General features: G+C 42.5%; 1 protein-coding gene across 2 annotated transcripts in view; it reads right to left on the reverse strand.

Annotated features, from left to right (window-relative positions):
- The window catches only part of pdgfc (platelet derived growth factor c), a 44053-nt gene extending 23221 nt beyond the window's left edge, over positions 1–20832 (reverse strand). For both annotated transcript variants that reach the window (XM_035162383.2, XM_035162382.2), the window contains exon 1: positions 19943–20832. In XM_035162383.2, coding sequence (XP_035018274.1) covers positions 19943–20120 — 178 coding nt within the window. In that variant the 5' untranslated portion in view covers positions 20121–20832. The remainder of the gene's footprint in view (positions 1–19942) is intronic.
- Positions 20833–22063: the final 1231 nt, after the last annotated feature.

Genomic DNA, 22063 nt, shown 5'->3' on the forward strand with positions numbered 1-22063 from the left:
TCTCCTCCCTCTCCTCCCTCTCGCTCTCCATGAGGTCAACCTGGCCAAGTAGGACGGAGCGACATCTGTTGACACCTGCTGCAGAGGCAAAACATCTGCAGATCATATCAGATGGCCAAACCTGATACTGCCAGTGTGTGTGTGTGTGTGTGTGTATGTACAGCTTTCCCACAGAAGGTTTATATTGACCATATGCTTATAAATGCCTGAAACAGAATGAGGAATTATAGACAGGGATCTCAAACTTACGTGTTTTATAGTATTAAAACAACTGCAGGAACATTTTGGTGGATGTCCATCTGCACGTGTTATTAACAATAATTCATTAAGGTATTATTAAGTATATTTGTTCTCCAGATTATTACACCAACTGTTAGAACGTGTTATAAACAGGTAATAGCAGAATTTAGTTTTTATCTTTCTGCACTAAGAAGCTCTTAAACATTCAGAAGACTAGATGTTTAAAATCCAGGCCAAAGTCAATGTACACTCATCTTCAAAATATTGTATTTATATGTGTAATATCATGGTGCTGTATTTCAAAGACCAAATATAATGAGGGTTTTTTTGAAGCCACAGCGACAGGTTGTTGATGGTAGTAAATGTAAATTCATGTGCCAGCACCTGTGAGTTTGTGTGAAATGCAGACGCACACAAAAGCTAAACAGAAGTCTTTCAACCCCTCAGGCTCTGGCCCCGTCCAGAGTGAAACCCGTCACCACACAACAGCCTCTCCTCAGGTTACGGCGCTTCCCCGCCCCTCAGTGATTTCTTGGAGCCTCTAATTAGTGCCCACACTTGTGTTTGGCATCCAGAGGAAGGAAGATTGAGTGTCAGTCTTTTCACTACAGCCGTCCATTTGAGTTGACCCTCTGGAATTCTGTGTCTGAGCCCCTAAGCCCGGATTTAGACATGATATCAGCCCCAGAATCAGTCATAAAGTGAAATATAAACCCCTCCCATCTCTGTTTTCTCATTTATGAAATAAACCGCACCAACAGATACAAGCAAATGAAATGTAAGTCTCCCTCATTATGTCTTAAAATTACTACAGATTTGAACATGAAGGTCTCTCTTTGCCAAAGCCCGACACATGCTACATACACTCAAGAGACATCAGTCCCCTAAATATGTCAGATCCATGAATTATTCCGTGGGAAAACTCTGAAAATGTCATGGATCCTCCTCTTTGTCTGGATCCACCCCAAAATGTAAAGGGAACTTTCTTGGCTCATGTCCCGTCCTTGCAACTTGTTTCGTAGGAATACGTACAGTAGTTTTGGGGATACTCCTGCTGAAAAACAAACTAACAAACCAAGAGACGGGGGGGGGACCTCCTCGGTACAGGTAATAAATGCCCCGTTTGATACCCGATATCGCCTCCTTTTCAAGGCAAAACATCCAGAAGCATTGACACTGATTCGTTGGGAATAAAACCAGCGAAACAGCCTAAATTGACAAATTACTTCTGGGACAGCAATAAACAAGAAGAGTACTTGGCAAAATCGAAGAACTAGAGCAGTTGCCAGGGCCTTCATTATGCTCAAATATAGCGCAGTATAATGAGCGTAAGGCCAGTCGACAAGTTGCAACTGTGTACAGGGCTGTAAGTCTCCCGCTGTCGCTCTCACCAAATTACAATCTAGCCCTGTTGCCTTATGTAATGCATGGTGCCCCAAATCAACCTCAATTTCCTCGTGCGCTGTCAAACTCAAAATCAGTATAGAGAGTTAATTTTTGTTAAGTGGACAGAATGATTTAGTTCGGCAGAAAAAGGAAAGTAAGAAGCTTGTGAGATGTTTCTCACAAACATTGGGCAACGGGGACTAACCGCCCCTTCTGGCTGGAAACCAGGCGTTGACAGACGAACCACGTCTTATTTAAACTTCTTTCCACAGCTGTGGATGGCAGCTCCGGGCTGCTTTGTAGTCACATCTGTGAGCTGGACAGCTGGATGTTTGGAGAAAATTACAGTTTGATCTGTGGGGAGCCGCAGATTGGAAGACAGCTTTGCCGTACCAGATCCAGACACTGCGATTAGGACTGATCAGAGATCCAGGTTTTGCAATAAATGTCGCTGAGAGGATTGATGGCTGATCACAACCCAGTTTGTACTTCCCCTGGCTCCAAGACAGAAACACTCAAATCTGCAATGAACAGCTTGGAAGAGGTCAATAATGCTTCCAACTAATGATTTCTAAATTGATCTGGGACTCCACATATCTGCGCTGGGATCTCAGTAAAGCTTAGGTTGCATCTTGGACAACGGCCAGATTCAGACACTGAGCGAGTTTGTCTTCACACATCTTCCTCCCCTTGTCCAATTACTTGAGTCTTATCTTGAATCATGAAAATCCAAGTAAGACAGACCTCCCGGTGCTTTTAAACACTCAGAGCAACGCAGCCAAGAAGCAACGTCCGTCTTAACACGACAGCCTTCTGAGGTTTGGTGAAACTGAATGATTCATGCAAAGTTAACCAAATTTAAATGTGGCATTTTAAGACTAAATTGATCAGTTTCTTTAAGCATGTTGTCCTGGATCTTTAATCACTTCCAAACCACTGAGCCTGTGTAAACTTTTGTCTCAGCTGTCTTGAGAAGTGGAGCTGCTGTGCAGAACTCAGGGTAATGAAAGTGTGTTCCTTTCAACCTCTATTTACCAAGGGAGCGTTTTTTGTCGAGCACAACTGCTCTTTTCCTGTTACATCCTACACTTACACAGACAGGCCTGTTACTGCCGACTACAGCCTTGGTCTCTTGCATTCGGTCAGAAGCACTGTGACTGCAGTTGTTTGCAGAGATGCGAGCAGTGTGTGTCTAATCCACTGTCCTGAAACTCTCACATGATTCAACCGGACGCCCTCACTGGTCAAAAGCTTGTTTACCCAATAATTCAGCAACCAACAGCCACACATCCAGTCCACTGCTTCCTACCATCAGTGCCAAAGTCGAACGCATGTCCTCCAAACCCCAGGGAACAATATCTGTGCATGCATCCCCACATCGCAACTTGCCAAAGGGCTGCCTTCGCTAAACCAAGCAAGTTTGTACCTGGATCTTTGGAGTTGACATGAGTAGCAATTTGAGGATTAGAACATGGGAAAATTGATGTTTCTGAGGGGAAACATCTGCAGGCCAGGGCAGTGACTTAGTGTCTGCAGGTTAATTCCTCTAAGAGGGGAATACAATAATTGTATAATTGCAATGTTGCACACAGAGAAACTCTGTATGGATTCATTCATCCGGCGGTTTCCGAAGGATTTGTATTTCAATCATTGTGGCAGCACTGTTTGAAGAAATACAAAGGGCTGCAGTGTACGCGGCCTTGGAAAGCCAAATTGCAAAAAGCAAAACTCTGAAACTCGAAATGTTTTTGATGAACAGCCTCATCCCTCTGCCTCTCACTGGTCTTAGCGTTATCGAATGTGAACGGCATGAGGTTATTAAAGTGCTGTCGGCATCGGAACTGTTTTCAAATCCGCAATTTCTGGTGTTGATGGATGTTTCCCCCCCAAAAACAACAGACCAATCAGTTCGAGAAACCAATCAGAGCTCATCTTCCTACGTAGTTTGCCCGCTTCAGTCAGTGAAGAGACATCCACAGACAACACAACCATGTTAGGATCATAACAGCTGTTTGAGTTATTGTACATTCACGTGCAGACTTTATTTTACTAACGTGAAAAACTATTTATGGGAACTTTTACTAACAGCTTGTGGACTTAGGTTTGATTTGTCACCTCCTCGTGATTAATCAGTGTGATTATGATTAACCTGCATCCATAAAGTCAGAGGAACATAATTTAATCAGTTGCTCTGCAAATGCAATCGCAGCCTATCAAATCATTAATTACTTATTGCCCAGTTTGAGCTTGGTGTCTGTTTATCGAAGGGTTACAACCAATAGTCCGAATCAGACCTTTAATCAACTCTGCATCAGCCCAGATGCACATTTCATCACCTCGGAGGATTTCTGTGACGTCAGCGCATCTCATTTTCATCTGCTTGTTTGGGAGCTATTTTTTTTTTAGAAATGACAAATAAATGGAGGAGCCCGGCACTTAGCAGCCAGTTTGCCTTTTTAATTGACGACACGGGTCATTAAGCCGCTGACTGTCCTCCGTTTGACAAACAGGCCTCCGCAGAACTCCTCTCTGACTGCTCGTAAATAGGCCTCTCGATCATCTGAGTCCATTTGCCTCTAAATATAACCCCACTGTTTAATGCGGTCTTTATCACGGAGACATAAACAAGAGATGGAAGCACACAGCCAGTCACTAAAAGCCTTATTTTACCCGTGGAAACAATAGATGTTCGTGAAGCTGCAGTTAAGGAACAATAGCTGTGTAATCACATGCTAAGATAAATGGTTACAAAACAGATGCCTTTTGCCACTGCTAGAGGAAAGGAGGATATGTACATCTTGGGTAAAAAGGCTTGTTACTAAATCTTCATAATTCAGTTCCCGAAAACAGGCAATCACGAGCTGCGGCTTAAACAGCAACCTGCAATTACCACGGACGCAGGGAAATGCAGAGTTGGTTCACGTATGTTTTACTGATTAGCCGATTGTTGGCTGAACTATCAGGAAAGAGTTGCTCTATGTTAGACCTTCAAGAAAAACTGTTTATTTAAAAATAATCTAAACTAATATAGTAATGAATGTGTCCTGACTGATGCTCAAATCAATATTTTGATTTAAACAACATTTATAGAACATGCGTGGCCCCGATAGACAGAGTCAGTTTGGCCTTGATGAGTATTTAGCCACTTAAAAGCCATATATTTCCACCGTGGAAGATAAAGAAGGGAAGAGCTCCAGGGAGAAAGAATAAAAACTTAATTAGATAAGTGGCTAGACTTTATTTATTGTTACGATGTTACAATTAAAATGTTGCTGGATGTATAAATAAGCAAGTTTGCCATAAATTACATAAACTCATACATAAACATGTTGTGTTGGCTATTTGCACTGCCCCCAGGTGGCATATATATGACTTTATTATATTATTATTATTATCATATGAATGAATGCACTTTGTGTTGTCAATGCATGACGCAATGAAGCATGAGTTTTTGTGAACCCTGCGAGGACAGGACCTCTGCAGCAGAGCGCGCTGCATGCAGTCACCGGGGCAAAGCCAACATTGGCTCTTAATGGCCAGTAAATATGTGAACTGTGCACAGACTGTTAAACCACAACGTCTTGTTTATGTTTACACACGAGACGGGAAAATACACAAAACAGGATGTGTGAGTGTGGCGGCTCTGGGGTTGTTGAAGAACTGTGATGTTTGAGTTTATTCCTCTTTTTTTTGTTGTTGTTGTGCAAAATAATAAATATAGCAGAAGTGTAAACTTGTGGCGGAAGTTATAGTTGAAAAGTAATTTGCTCAGTAAACAGTAAAGTAACTGGGGAAATTAGCGGGAAAGTAATTACACGCCTTATAATTGTGTTTTTGTTTTGGCCCCATTGCATTTTCATCAGATTGATCAGTGAGACAATCCATGGTATGATTCTCAGTACTTTTGTGACCCGATGAGAACTCAGTCTGTTGGTTTTGCTTGTCTTCACCTCTTCACCTGTTATTTTAGTCACATCTGTGAATGGAGGTTTGGTGAGGTCATAGTTTCCTTCTCTTTAAACTCACACCCCCGCTAACAAACGACCGTATTTGGACATAAATGAGGACAATCTCCTTTTTTAATTCTAAATTATATTCCTGTATGTTCGTGGTCTTTGACGCATCATCATTTGTTTGATTCTTTTCACTATCAATCATTTTTCCATGCACGCTAGTGCACGCATCTATATTTTGAATGACCGTGTTTTAATAATTATGTTATTGTGAATTCAAGTGGAAGAAAGAGCTCATTATTATAATTTAAATGCTGATTTCCTCAACTGGCTCGCTTTAAAATGTATTGGAATTTAAAAAACATGACAAACATCTACTGAACTCTTCAGATTTCACTGCTCGTGTTTGTGTCTGTGGAGAAAACATGCTCTGCAGTAGCAGATTGCTGAATTATCCCTGTTCAACATGATGGAAACATGGTGGTGAGAAATGTTTCACGTGTGCAGCGAGCATGCAAAGACGTCAACGCTCTGCCCGCGAGAATCCATCAGCACCAGCATCCGGACGCTGCGAACCACGCCAAAGACGAGCCAACTCACCGACCCACTTTAAATCTCAGCTCAGACCTGTCAACAGGTGTGAAGGGAAACAAAGTGTTGAACAAACTTGCCCGTCGTGGAGAGCAAATGAAAGATGGATTCTGACAAACGTTGCGCACGAAAAGATCCGCCTTGTCGATGGCGTCTCATTAGCTGGCGCGGTTCCGGGCCATTTCAGCGCCGTTGTGTGTAAAAGCTCTAATTAGAGGCTGCTGAACAGATGTAAGATGTGGAGGAGAGAGGAGGAGGAGGAGGACGAAGAAGACGAACACCTCAACTGGTTAGTAACCTGTCATACTCTTCTCTTTCACTGCATTACTCATTCACAAGGTGTCCTTCAAGCTGTTACCACACAACCTTCCCTGAGAAGAAGAAAGGGGAGTTTAAAAAAAAAAAAGGCGATGTATGAATAGTGACGGTAAAACATTTAACATTCTGATCAGTTCATTCCACGCAGCGTAGAGGGCACCTCTAAGAAGAAAAACACTCATATTCCTCCTGATTATCTATTTAATGTGATCTATTGTTGCAGGAGATTGCAAGTTTAATTAAATATAAAAGTGCAACACTTTAAATGTGGCCAAAACAAATAAAACAAATTGCCAGTCTTCTATTATCTAATGCTGCCTCAACTTCCTGCTGCTGGTCCACAAGTCCATGGCTCAGTTTCATCTGCACAGAGACAACCTCTTTTTATCTGAAACATTTTTTGGATTGCTGGTCTGGACTTTTATTTCAGGCGTCTTTCACACCTGTTATTTTAGTTTGGACTAAAGTGAAACGTTCAAACGTCCCGGAGCAAAGGAAGAAGGGGTGTGAGAAGAGGTGTGAAATGGTTCTGCCTTCTCATTAAACTCTTTGTGGCTCATTGTGTTCATGGACTTTGACCTCGTTGTTTTCCTTGCGTTTGGTGGTTGGATTTATAATTTGTGCACTTTGAGTTCATTATTTCCTGTTTTATTGTGGCTCTCTCTTACTTTACTTCCTGTCTCGGTCTGGTTGAATTCCCTGCTCCGCCTTCATTCGCTTCAGTCTTGTTAACTTTGTGTATTCAGTCTCCGTGTTTCTTTGTTAACGGGCCACGTTGTCTCATCACTTTCTCTGTTTACGTTCCAGCATTTTCTTCACGACCATTCTGGGATTTAGACATTTGGTTTCTCTCAAATTAGTGTCACCAACAACACTAAACAGACCTTTCTTACAGTGGCCACCTGTCAACCGCAGGTCTGACTAATAACACCGCCTTCAGCCGTGCCAACTCCGACGCCCTTGTGTTGTGCATTACGGCCCATTGGCGCAGCTTCTTGGCACCACCTCGCTGGAGAAGAGCCACGGTGAAAGTTATTTCTTACACCTGTGCTCTTCCTGCTGCGACAAGTCAAAGTGTCTTGAGTAAGAAATCATCGGGATAAAACCCGTCAGGATTAAAACTCTCAGTTTAAGATGGGAACATTTATTAATTAATAATAATTATTATTATTATTACATTTATTTGTATTCCAAAAAAAACGAACAAACAGTACTTTACAGTATACCCAATACTTCCTTTGAGATTACTACATACTATCCTTGGCGTCCACAGTGCTTTGGCACGGCCTCGGATGAAACAATCAACCAGTTGGAAGAGATCACATTACTTCCACTCTTAAGCCTGTTTGACATCTTTTGATTACACCATCGTGTCCGTGTGTTTGATTCCAGATCCTCTCCAGACCTGCCTGTGTTTTCAGCACTTGACTGAATTTGTCACATGTGGTTTCGCCTCAACTGGTTCTCAACCATCTGGGCATTTAGCACTTTCCTGTCCACACCTTGCACCAAATGCCCAAAACCGCAACCGCAATCACATTCCCCTTTAAATCATCAAGTGATACATGAATACGCATAATTAGCACGTGCAGAAAAAAGACAGCTACTCGTGGTACACACTTGACGGTGGTGCTAAGTGGACATCTCTGGAATTACGGGAAGGGTCATTGTGTTTCAGCTCGGGGCTGTTGAATGAATAAAGTGCACTTTTCCAGTAAGTCCGTCGCTGTTGCCAAGTTACGTCTCACATCGTGCAGGACAAGGACGGCTCGTCACCCTGTTGCAGGGGTTGCAGTTTGCACATTGTGTCATGTTCATCACATCAGTTTCCATAGTGAACAACAGTGGATGGACGAGGCCACGCCAAGTGTCAGGATATTATGTGCACCGCAACTAATTAAAAAAGAATAATTGAACGGGGCTTGACGTATGTCCTCCGTTACCCTCGTATCAGCTGTCATTTCCTAAGTGAGTGTTACAGCAAAGTAAAATTCCAGATCAGCGAAAGTACGACGCTGAGAGACCGGGTCCGAACCCGGAGCTCCGAGACAAAACATTTTCCAGCACGGCAGAACAATCCTGTATCACCAAGGGTAATTTCACTCTTATTTCATTAAATGGAGATTGATGTACATTGTGTTCAGCGTGCACACCCCTACACACAAACACACACACACAGTTGGTGAAACCATTCCAGTCACTCATAAGACCGAATAGCTAATGTGCATTTTCATTCCATTTGGGCCGTAGAAATGGATACCCTCCCTGTGGGGATCCAATAGTGCGCATGCCGTCGCAGAGCGTACCCAGTCTGCGCCGAAAAACTATTTGTGCTTTGGGAAAAGCCATACATTCTCAAAATAGTATGTGATTGGGTTACCGTCTCTGTATGCCACTGGCATGGCGTCGTATATCACATCTCGCCATGTGTTAGGTGACATAATCCAGCCAGCATGGGACGGCGCTGCACAGATGATTACTGCGGCAGGTGTGTTTTTTTTATCCCCCACCCACCCACACACCCACCCCCCTAAATGCATTAGGGCCGGGATATTTCACATCTCCCTTTAATGGCTCCTGGTTCTCACTCTCCGACTCGTCGATGGCACATAAAGAAGCCACAGCGGTAGTTTGATTTCCAGGGGCGTGCCTGGCTTATGGGTTAGTATTTTAGGTAATGGGAGCTGGAAGTAAGAAACATTCCTTCGTATAAACTTTGTCGGGTCGGATATTTGAGTGATGCCGCACCTTTGTGACGCGCCGCACGGCCACATCAGCCATACGGGGAGAATAAAAGGCAATTTTATTAATATGTCCATCAGTTCAGCTCGGTGTGAATGAGCTCTACTGAGGAAAGCCAGTCAGACACACGTCCCAGTGGCATCTCGGATATGAAGCACATGAGGTGACCCTGCATAAAATGTATAAAAGAGTAACACTGTGAAGTGTGAACACTGAAATCAACTATTACAAAGCTGCTGAGGAAGATTTTAAACCCATAGTTTAACATTTAGTGGATAAATCAAGACTTTATTGGTGGAAAATGGAAAGTTGAGATTAACTGAAGAGTTCATTTTATTTAGAAACGTTCAATTTAATCTACAGCAAAATGTATTATGTTTCCTATAATCTTATTATAGGTTTAAAGTTTCAATAACGTATGAAGTCCAAAACAATGTTGGTCCTAATATTTGACAGAATTAGCAGTGACTACGTTTACCACCGCCAAGGACATTATGTTTTCATTAGCATTAATTTGTTAGTTGGCAGGATTACGCAAAGACTATTGAACCGATTTCCATTATACTCTGTGCAGGATTTTTGCGGAGCAGGACCCAAGGAACAACTTATTAAATTTAGGAGTGGATCACTATAAACTATTATTTTTTAGTTTCTTCTTCTGGGACAGGATGTTGGCCTTGGCCTGAGGAATGTGCCCCTAGTTTCAATTATGATTTTTACATGTTTGTAATGATGTCAGTTGGTAACAGTTGTATGTCGATCCTGTAAAATCTCCAATAGGACGTTATTATGTGATTTTACTGTCAAAATAAAAGTATGATCTCATTGGGGTTAAGGATATAAAGAAAAAGGTGTTTATTCCAAATATTGGCTTCATCTGGTTTACATTGGAATATTGGTGTAGACGTATAGTGAGAAATAACATTAATAACAATTTTAATAACATTTCCCCTGACAAAGATTTCATCATCTATACAAACTTGTACTGAAATCTGCCTGATAAAAAAACCCAGTAACACACAGCTCAGTAACAGCAGAGAAAACAAGAAGTGGACAATTGTGTCATTTCTTGTTTAACCTTATTATCTGGGTTTAAATAAGCCTCTTCAAACAGCAATAAATCTTCCCTATACATTCTAGACTATCAGCAAACACGTCACAATAATATTTAGCAGTCACTAAAAAGCTGTAACTATACAAACATCATTTTATTCTCCCGTCGACAGCTGGAACTGTCATTTCTGTGTAGAGGGTTTCAATGTGTTTTCTAAAGTGTACGTTCACGCATCAGCGACTCCCTTTGCGTCTTCGTAGAATTAGCATATTTAACAACGCTGCTTGATAACCATGAAATGTCTCTGCTGTGGCTGGTGAATCCAGGAGCTGGGTTCCACACATGAGGAATCCTTCATATCATAATGAAGAGGAAGCGAAACCGTTTCAGTTGGTTTCTGCGACAGCGTTGTGGCCCCGAAGCAGCGCAGCTACATTTATCTGCAGTGTTTCTGTGGAAATCTCCAGGATGTGGGAGAGTCACGATTGCAACAATTTACAAAAAGAATCAACCGGTCCCTGTGAATTCTGCAGTGACCTTGTCCGTTAATCACAAGTTCTCCAGAAATCTGTTTCACCAACAGCAGCCATTCATGTGTACATCACTTCCTTGTTTGTGGTTGTGGATGTGTGGCATGAATGTTTGTGTATTTTTATTTATTTAAAATGGACAAGTACACATTAATTAACATGCATACTTAAATCCAATATGTAAATGTGCCAGATTTTGACATTCAGGCTAGTTTTCATCTGCAGCCCCCAGACAAATAACATATATAAAAACACAGAACAGACACCTACGATAATATATTAAGAAATCAATGACAGCACATGGATGTCACAAAAGAACAAGTGATTAAAGGTAGTGTTGGTGCGTTGTTTCTGAAACACTCATCATCGAGCAGGACCCGTCTTCACAAGCCGGAGAGACGTACACCTGCTGCAGCAGAGACGAAGCAAAAGTCAGAAAAGGAAGAAGGCCTCCAGCAGTTGTGCAGTGAATGCTGTTATGACAGATGGGAGGGGTATCGGTTGCATATTTTGTAGCCTGCTCTTTCTAGCTTTTCCAGGATTACCAACCCTAGATTTACTAAATCAATATAGAGATAAAAGTGCGCCAAGCAAAAGCACATAAATGATGAACAAAAACACACCATTGGTTAAACAAATCAAATTTAAAAACAACAAAATGTCTCATATTTATCGACAAACCGTGCATGAACATCCCCTGATATTCTGAACTTGGGCAAATGTTTGCAAAGACAACATGTAACGCAACACTAACATGCAAAGGAAAGGCGTTGATTGAGACACAGCAGCTTTTGCCAAAGTTTTTCAATCCACTTCCTGTTTTGTTTCTCACATGATCCTTGGTAACTTCTCCGTTATTTATTTTTTTTATTGGCAGAAGTGTCACCACGAAACTCTTATTCTATCATAAAAGCCACAGCTGTGGGATCCTTCAGCATTTGTTCTGGGTCAAGCTCGCTGTCACTCAACTGCGAGGTGATGCCCATGAAGGCCAGTGAATCGAGGAGTAAAGTCATTACAGGACACTTTGAAATACCTCTCTGATAGGAGGTGATGACATCTGCCAAGCTATGCAGACATGCCCTCCAGAGACGGGAACCAAGGTCAACTCATCTCGCTGCCAAGATTCTCCATCCAACTGGGATTCCAGCAGCCGTAAGACGTCCAACACTCACAGGACAACTGAGGTCTGTGTAAAAACAGTGCCACCCTGGCAGCGGTTCAAAACCTCGCGGCCTCGACTTGAGCCAAATGTTTTATCAATGGGAGCCTCTGCTGCTTGAGAGGGAATCGGCTTTGCAACAACAAGAATGGTGATCATCGCTGCCAGCGTTTACAGGAGATCAAACAAACTTTCAGAGCTCTTCTCTTTTCATGCAATCCCACTATGTCGCTCAGGAGAAGACGCTGCCTGCCTCGACTTGCTCAGATTTCAGTGCAAAATTCACGGAAATTACCACAGTGTTGCTCAAATTCTGATGAGCCCCTTGTAATGCAAACCATGCAAATGTGGTATGTCAGGCAGGATGTGCTTTTTAGGAACGTGTTAGAATGACTCTAGTTTAACTTTGCATGGAGATTGGCTTGTGTTCTACGTTTTGATAAAGTTCCATGACCCCTTACATCCTTCAGAGCTGCAGAAAAACAAACTTAAGACAACTTCCTTTTAAACCCACAGCGTCAATATGTCAGTGTGAGCATTAAAACAGTGGGTCGGGTCAAACCAAAAAAAAATCAGCCAGGTAAAAAACAAAGGGGGGTGAGGAAGCAACGCCGCCCCGGTGAATGACAGGTATTTGCTCTAACAAGTAATCTTGACTTAAGGCAGATATGCTCCACCCTTCATGTTTAGACTGGACCAGGCAGACTCTCTCTCTCCTCCGCCTGCCAGAATAAATGTTAGCATTGGAGCCTTGTTTAGAAGTCTAAATTTAAAAAACTGTGCATTTTTCTGCACTCGACTCACTATTGCCGCCTTTTTTTTATTGCTTTGTTTTTTGTTTCATTCAGGCTGTTTCTTGTGGCGCTGCGTTGCTGCGAGCCAGCTGGTCACACTGCAGCCAATTGAGTCATTGTGCAGAGGCAGCTGATAATATTCACCAAGTTCTTCCGCTAAGGAAACTAAATTGCTTTTCGATTTGAGTAATTTCATTCCGTAGATAAGGGAGAGAAAACATGACAGAAATGTTATCTGTATTTATTTTGCTCGCGAGGCAACACGCTGACAAAATGCGAACTTTGGAAATGATAGTGTCAAGCCGATGGTGCAGCCCGCCGACGACCCTTTTATCTGCAAACTGTTGATATCACTGAAAGTGTGCAGGGCAGCAACGAGACCACTACAGATGCTGAGCTGATAAGAAGCTGAAAGAGGGAACGCTGCCACATCAAAGATATAATTTAAATGTGTTATTTGTCCAGCAGTGTTTGCCGAGCATGAATGTGTTTCCTCACCAACACCCTGGTTTCTATTCACACAGAGTCAGACACACCTGGGAGCTGCGAGTGCACCCGCTGAACTCCTGATTCTGGCCACTCAGAAGCTCAGGGATTAAATATCTTGCTTCAGGCGCTTCCTTCACCTTTCCAAGAGAAAATCAGATTTTATGGATTCTTTTCAACCTATAAAACTTTTAACTTCTCAGTTTCTTTGTAGGTTCACTTTCTACTTCGATATGAAATGATCATTGTTACAACATCCACCATGTGGTCAGATCTGTGCCCAGGCAAATATTAACAGATGTCTTCAATCTGCACAACTCGTTTTGGAGTTGTCTGCGGTGCTCGTTTATTAAAGCTGTTGACAAAATGCACTTTACTTCACTTTACTACTTACCCACAGACGGTCTATAAAAATGGACGACCAGAGAGTGAAGCCAAATGCTGAAGTGCATGAATCCTGTATTCTCTTGAGTGACCAGCAGAGGCTAAAAGAAGTCAGTTTCTATCGAAGTCTTAAAGAAAAGGAGCCCAGTTCTCAACTTGATTTACAACTTTGCTTCAGGAGATTAATGTCTCGATCGCTAGTTCTAAGTCTTCATCAATTGTAAATGATGGTCCCATTTAGAGTCAATTAGATAATAAAGCACATTATATGTTAGTGCATGGAGACTCTATTATTAACAGCTTGTGCCGTCCAGTGGCTGCTCCTCCAAATATGGTTACTTCTGGTTTCCAAAAATCCAAGATGGTGTTGCTCCCGTGACTCTAAATAAATATGTTTGCTAACATGTTCACATTATAAGGTAATAATGTGTTTTTAACAGATTGTTTTTATTGCCCCCAAGTGGTCAAACAAATCAATTGTTGCAGGTTTAATGCATCGTGCTCCTCAGGATCAGCAGCTCCTCTAACGTTGATTCAGACAGACTGGCTCAGTAGAGACCATTTCTTCTTCTTCTTCAGCAAAGCTTGAGCCTGTGACCCAGATCCCTTGAAAAGTCACTTGGCCGCTTGAGGCGGTGGAGGGAGACGCGGCTCTCGCTGCCCGAAATGACAAACAGCAGGCAGGCGGTGGCATGCTCTGCTTGCCAAATACAGCACTCCATGTTCAAATAGTGCTGACAGGGAAAACATAGACACTGTTATCCCGGGTCCTCCACTCTGGAGTGAGAAACTCCTCCTGCCAGGGCACATAGACCTGCCTGTATTCACCGGTCCAGGGGTCGGAGCCTACGGCTGCTATCGTGGAAAAAATCACTTAACTGCAGATTTAGGGATTTTTTTCCTCGTACATATACTGAATGTTTACATGGGAACCCGATGTGTTTTGTGACTTTCAAGATGGACGAAGCCATAAATGCGGTTTTAAAATCCATGGTTCACATTATGAAGTGCATTGACTTCATTGAGAAAATAAGAAATCATCTTGGCCTTATCCTGACAAACCTCCTTTTTACAAATGTGGTTTTCATCTGACAACAGTGATATACTCGGTGTAATTGTTGCCCTCGCTGCTTCCTGCTGAGCTCATTCAACATTCCAGCCATATATTCCCTTTGATGGTTTTAATTCAGCCGAGCATGCCGGCTGCTCTTGCACTGCCCACTACAATGATTAAATGCATAGTGCTGCATTCATTCATACGAGCATATCGATCAAAGTACAGCTTCTTCTAAGTGGAAACGAGCTTTCCCAGGGTCTCAGGAAACATCTGACCTGTATTAAACAAAGGATGGTGATTCCAGCTAGTTGCGTTTCATCGGTTTAAGACCCATATCGCAGTTTCAAATTAAAACACAGAGCTGACCACTATGGAAACCTCTTAAAATAGCATAGTGGAAACTTTAATGCCAGCTGGCAACACTTGTAAATGCCAGTAGAAATGGATTGAACCTATATGAACCACTATATTTGTTCAAGTCAGGCAGAGAAAAAGAAAAAAGAAGATTTTTGAGGCATCTAATATATTATTTAACATGTTGCTTCATCTTGAATGTAAGACCATTTCTTTTTGAAATGCTTTAGAGCTAAAAGTGTCCAACTTGTGACGTCGGAGGAGACTGAATTCACATTTAAAAGTTTTAGACTTTCCCCAGTACAGAAACAACGGTGTCTCCTGTCTGATTTAATAATACAGGATAATATTATGGCTGTAAGGATTTTTCAGTTTAGTATGAAAGATGGTTCTGAATACCACATTACCCATGAGCTTCGCCATTGATGCCTGAATGGTTTTTCTTTCCGCAGCTATTTATTTGTTGTTTGTCAGCTGGATTAATCAAAAACTACCAAACAGTTTATTACGAAGCAGAAAAAGAACAAAATCAATTTTGTTTTGGATTCGTCAAAGGGGCAAAAGGAATTTCCACCAATTTTATTTTACTTTCTTAAACATTGCAAGATTTTTTTTTTACAATTTCATCAATTTCCCAGGGAGCAAGTCCAGGATCTTGATGAAAAAAATCTGGTGGATTTTGTTGACTGTTTGAAAAATTTCATGCAGCTTGATTTAATTCAAGGGGACTTGGCAGATTTCTGCACTTTACTGAGTTCCATCCTATTTAGTGAATGTGTGAAAGTGAATTACAAATTCATTTGAACTGGTAGATGCATTATAATTTTTGAGAGTTTTGGTTCATTTCGACCCTTTTACTTTTATATATAAAGGTGGGAATCCATTTTCTTCAACGATCAAACAGAAAAGCTTGTGTGAGCCGTAGAAATGCTTCAACTATGCGTCAGCAAACTTTGTCTCAGTAAAAACTACTTTTACTTGCGGTTCCTTGATTGACCAAAATAACTCCTCAGATCTCTGAATGTGCCATTCACAGATGTTCCCAGTTGCCTATGAATGAATGAATGAATGAATGAATGAATGGGCGAGGAACACGTCACATTCCACCTGAAACAGTCACAAATCCTAACAAGGCCACCCAGTCTCCTTCCTGTTTTTAAATGCCCTCTCTAAACTACTTATTTGTCTGCATCATAATCTAATGAATGCACAATGCAACTCTGTACCTTCAACCCTCTGTGTACGTATCTCTGTATGCATGCGTGGAAACCTGCACATGTTCCCCTTCGGGCCCGTGACCCCTGTAACCCCAGTTCTCCGACTAATCTTGTAATCTCTAGCGGAACAGCCGTCTCTGTGATCATTGGCAGGTCTGGCACGGTGCATACCTTCCTCCAGTGGCGCTCAGAGGAGGATATGTGGGAATATCTGCAGGTAATCCACATATCTGCAGCCGGATTTTTCTAATAAGACCCGGGCCCGGGCTCATGGGTGGGCCAGGACAGGGTGAGAACGTGGTCCTCGATGGGAAAGCAAAGGCAGACCACTTAAACTCAGAGGAGTGATATGAATGAGGTGTCTCCTGAAGAGATGACCTGCGTGATTAGGGAGCCTGTGATGCATCGTCAGCGGGATGCACCGTCGGTGCGATAAAACCGGCGGCGCTGCCAGCAAATTACGGCCTAATGGAAAGAGGCACTGTAAATATTACAGCATGAACGAAAAGGCCTCCTCACTGTAATGAAACAAGATTATTTGAGGCAGGTCGCCTCAGAGACGAGGCAGCGGAGGGAGATGCAGTGTGATGTGTCCGAGTCTACTTGTTCCGACAAGACACCGATGTGAATGGAACTTTCTCTGAAGAGGCACAAACTATAAATCCTGTTGTATAAACATTTCTACACTACTTCACTCTTCCAAATATTTGAGGTAGAAATATAATCCTGCCTGGATTATTTTATTATTTCTGTATGTATTTGTTCCATTCCAGGATGTATAGGCTAAACAAGGTCTGTAGTCTACATCCTGCACCACATGTTGTTAAGTTTACGCAATTAATCGTAAGGTTAGAGAGAGAGAATTGAGTTTCAATTCAGTATTTTAACTCAGACATAATCAAGAGCTTTGCGTTGCCCGAACAAAACAATAAGAAAACATCAGCTTCAGTTTCCAGGAGAAAACATTTCAAAAAGAATTATGTTTACAATGAAGTGTGTTGGCGCCAAATGTTTTATGGACACGTTGACTGTCTGGTGGCCTGATGTCTCTTGTAAAATATATTTGCCAATGAAAGCTGTTGTATATAAACAGAAGCTCTTTGGGCTTGAACCAAACTTACTGTATATAGAGGGCCAAGTCCCATCAGTCCACTTGCACTCAATCAAGCTGCAAAAAAGGTTCACACCCTCTTAGATATCAGTCCCCTGCATATGTCTGACCTTTTTCCTCTGGGAAAACTGGAAATGTTTAGAAAAGTCCCTCTTTAAATGTTAAAGAGAGTCATAAAGACTTCCTGGATCTGTACCAAAATTAAACGGGGTTGCTTCTTGGCCCAAGTTCCATCATTCCACCAAGTTTCCACCAACAAACAAACAAACCAACCAACCAACAAACAGGGGTAGAGCCTCCTCTAAGGGTTCTCTGGAATGTAATACAACGCCAAGGCCCAACACGTCCCTTAAATTCATGAAATGCTCCTTTGGAAATATGTGATAATGTCACATAACCACCCTGTCTCACAATGTTAAAGATAATCATTAATAATTCCTGGATATGCCCCATTTTTCCAGATCCACACCAAAAATGGATGGATTCTTTTTTAACCATCCTTCTACCAAGTTTCATGAAAATCTGTTCAGTGGTGTTTGCAATCACCTGCTAACGAGCAAACAAAGAAGTGATCGGGGGTGACAACATAACCTCCCTGGTGAAGTTGAAAGGAGAACTTGAAGACGTAACCAGACGTTGCGGTGGAAGCCGTGATGGATGGCTACATGCATTTTCCTTCAACCCTGTTTAAAAAATCCTGAAACTGTACAAAGCATTCCACTGGTGCAACTGCAGATGTCATTTTCAGCAATGGTCTTTCTTAATAACCATGAAACCTTATAGCCATGTGGCGAACACATGAAAACAACATGTGCAATACATGTTATTGTAACCAAATCTTCAGTGGCGGAGGAAGGAAATGTTCTCATTATGTATGACCACCGCACACAACATTTACATTTCAGGGTTCATGCCCATTGTGTTAGCTTTGTGGAGACTTTCTGAGACGAAGTCATTGACTGTGACGGATATCTACTCCGCAACACTGGGAGACACGGCCCCCTCTGGTATCTCATGGAGTCATCAGCAGACTAACTTTAATACCACCGGAGACTGTAACTCTCCAGGCAACTACCACTAAATATGCCAGACGGGTCCGGCTCGCTCCCGGCCCTCAGATCGATATCAAATTGTCTCGGGGAGCATCGGCCAACAAGAGCGCCAGAACGGTGAGCACTCAGACGCTCCAGTCAAAGGTCACAGACGGCCTGGCCAGCTTCGCCCTGGGCCAACGTGTGGCCGCCGTTTTAAAGAGCTCTTTGACAGTTTAACGTCCCTCCTCGCACACTTCCCTTCCCACACCATTCATTCCCTGCACTCTCTCCTCCCCGTTGTTTTCCTTTCTCAGCCGTCCTGATTAAACTCGGGAGATCCCGGCGGGAGGCTCGGATTTCCCCGGCCCTGACTGTAACTGTAGTGAAGTCAGCGCTGCATGTCCTCACACAAGGCCAGTCCAGCCCAGCGGCTGCACAGGGCTGAGTAATGAATGAGGGTTTGACCGGTGCAACATCTGCAGGGTAGACGGGCCTGTTTGCTACTTTGAACCGTTCCCTGTGAGGTCCTGTTTTCTCTTTGTGCTGTTCCTGTAAATCTCCACCAATGTGTCAGCTCAAACATGCAAAACGCTGCTTTACATTGTTTTTCTTTTACTGCACACTTGGCTGAAGCCGGGGCCCTGAATATGCATGTGAAGACTCAAAACCTCACATTTTACTGCTGTTGCATTTTTAAGCCCATGTGCACAGGATTGGTCAAATGCCAAATAAGGATGGACTCATTTTGTCAAGAGTACATCTCGGATCAATATGTCGTGACTTGGTGCTTTTGTAACAAGCTTAATTTGAAGATTATAACGTGTCCAAGAAAGTTGTGTGTGGGTGAAAGCAAAGAATCAATGCAGGAGCAGGATGAGAGAAAATAAACTGTACATAAATCAGTGCAAAAACAGAAAATGTGAAAGTTGGAATCATATCCTCCCACTCCTTCTGCAAACACACACACACACACACACACACACTTACAACCACAAAGAACTCGATTGCCAATAAGCCACGATGGCAAGAGATCCCCGGAGGGTCATTATTTACTCATCCAGCTCAAAGTAGAAAATAGATGGAGACAGATCAGCTTCAGCCCATAACCTGGACGTGTCATCAAACATTAACAGAACCGGGTTTGTGAATTTGATAGTGCAGCTCAGTGCAGTTCAGAGGGCAACAGAATGACATCGCCTGGAACGACTGCTGCATGAATGGAGCCCTTTTTTTTAATGATCACAGGGAAAAACCTCTCCCTGGGGGACCTGAAATTTCAGAGGGTTTTCCCCCTTAAACATACACGAGAACCCTTTAAAGGTAAAAAAGAAAAAAGGTAATTTTGCACTTCCTATCCGGGGATAGAATGAATGAAACGCTCATTCATTGCAGTTTAAACTCAAGCAAGATGTTTTCTCTTCCATAAAGAATGGATCCAAGCCAAGTGAAAACATTGTGATGAGTTTAACAAGTTCATGTTCAAACTTTGACTGGTGGAAGAAAAAAACCCAAACGCACTGAAAACTCACCGTTCTGCTCCTTTATGCTTGGAAGGTGAAACTTGGTGACATGAGTTGATTCAGCTTCCGAGCCATATTGTTGGAGAAGCGATGCAAGGAGGAAAAAGAATGGAAGGATCATTTGGATGAGTGGTGGCAGGCGATCGCAGGGCGCTGTAGACGGGATGGTTTGGCTCACCACACACATGCGTCGCTCACAGGACACCAGTGCTGCTTTGGACACATTTGGAGACGATAGAAGCAGAGTAGAATCCACATAATCTTAATCATCAGTCCCGGAGAGAGTGATTTCTTTCGGTTTTCACTCTTTAAATCAAGACTAATCCTCCTCCAAAGCTTCCAGAACCCCGACGCTGCTGCGCAAAGCAAGTGCGCACCTGTTGGTTTTTGGGCGAAAAGTTGGTACACTGAATTAGAGAAAGTTTTTTTTTTTAAGTGAAGATAATCCTGGAATTAGTTGTGTGCGCGTCCACACGCAGGCAGATCATCTGTGGTAGGAGATCGTTTGGAGACACACACGCATTTTGGCTGAAGCGTGCGTCCGCGGTGCGTACTCGCCTCCGTCTGGATAAATCCCCCGCAGATCTTTACGCATTACAGCAAAACCTCACACACACAGCAGACGCGGGGCGAGAGAGTCCAGCAACCTGATACCGTGTGTACCCAGAAACCATTCACACCAGCGAGACGAGTTCTGTTGTCTGGCGAGGGCTCCAAGTCATAACTCGGTGGAGACGACGGAGATGAAATATCGCTGCACGACACCGGGGTTGGGTTTTTTGGAGACTGACGGCACAACAGGTGCTGTGCATAAAGTAGAAGTTCACAGCCGAGGAAACTCCCCGGGATGTTAACTATTCCGCTGCTGCCTGGTCCAATGAGGCGGTTCACACACAGAGTCACCGAATCCCCACTTGTTGCAAACAGTTCTGCAGGAAAAGCGTCAGCAGCATCTTCAGAGAACAGAGAAGCAGCTCAGAGCAAATACTGAAGACAATGTGATTCCATGAAGTAACTTCACAGTAGAAAACAACATTTAACACTCAAACACCAGATTAGAAAACTAAGATCTATACAAATTCTAAACTTTGGTAACTTAGTACACAAAACTTTAAAACGTTAAATTATCAAATTTGTATTTAATTGTAATAAAAACAACAGGAAAAAAAATGCATCTTCTTCTATAGTTGCTGAATTTGTCACTTTTGAGAAATATTGAACTTTAAGAGTAAATATGAGAAGCAATTTCCCAATTTAAGAACCAATAAAGGATTATTGTATCATATCACATTGTATCACATATAGTATAATATATCATATTGTGTCACATATCGTATAATATATCATATCATATCATATATCGTATAATATATCATATCATATATATATATATCGCATTTTTTCATCCTCTATACATTTGCCTGCATAAAAACTACTTGAGTAAATTTGAATTAATATGATTTTTATATGATTTTGATGATTTATGGAAAGACAATTAATACGACAGAATTCTCTCTGTAACATACCGTCTTCTGACTCATTGTCTGTGCCAACAGTTTTGTGGCCCCTTGTGGTCCTCTCACTTTTTTTGCCCAGAGCATCATGGTTCATCAAATTCATACGTGGTTAAACAAAGGAATCCGCAGATTACATCCACATTGGGACCTTTATGATCCAAAAGGGAAGTTTCCATAAGCAAATATGTCTACGTAAGCTTGTTTTAGCCGCGGAGCGACTGTTTAGAGCCTTGATTCATTTCCCCAATAGAGAGATGAAAGATGAGTGTGTTCCCACACAAGACTCTTCTAACCGGCTGTTGTGCATTCTGCCCGAATGTTTCTGTGGACGGAAATGTTTAAGGGCTCCTCAATTTGTCATATCAAAGCAGAGACACCACTTGGAACAATACTCCCTCCTGTTCCCAATTTCCTTTCTCCCCGGCGCACGGTTGTACCTCATCAGCAGCGTTTCATGTGGTTCCTCCCATCCCTATTGTTGGCAAAGTGCACTGGTGTATCCCCCAGTCGAATGGTACGTCTGCAGCAGCACAGACACAACAATCAAAGGAGAGCCGGAGACATATTGAAACCATTGAGCCAGACACATGATGCAATGCTGCAGCAATTTACC

The sequence above is a fragment of the Hippoglossus stenolepis genome, chromosome 7 (assembly GCF_022539355.2).
Source record: "Hippoglossus stenolepis isolate QCI-W04-F060 chromosome 7, HSTE1.2, whole genome shotgun sequence".
Lineage (NCBI taxonomy): Eukaryota > Metazoa > Chordata > Actinopteri > Pleuronectiformes > Pleuronectidae > Hippoglossus > Hippoglossus stenolepis.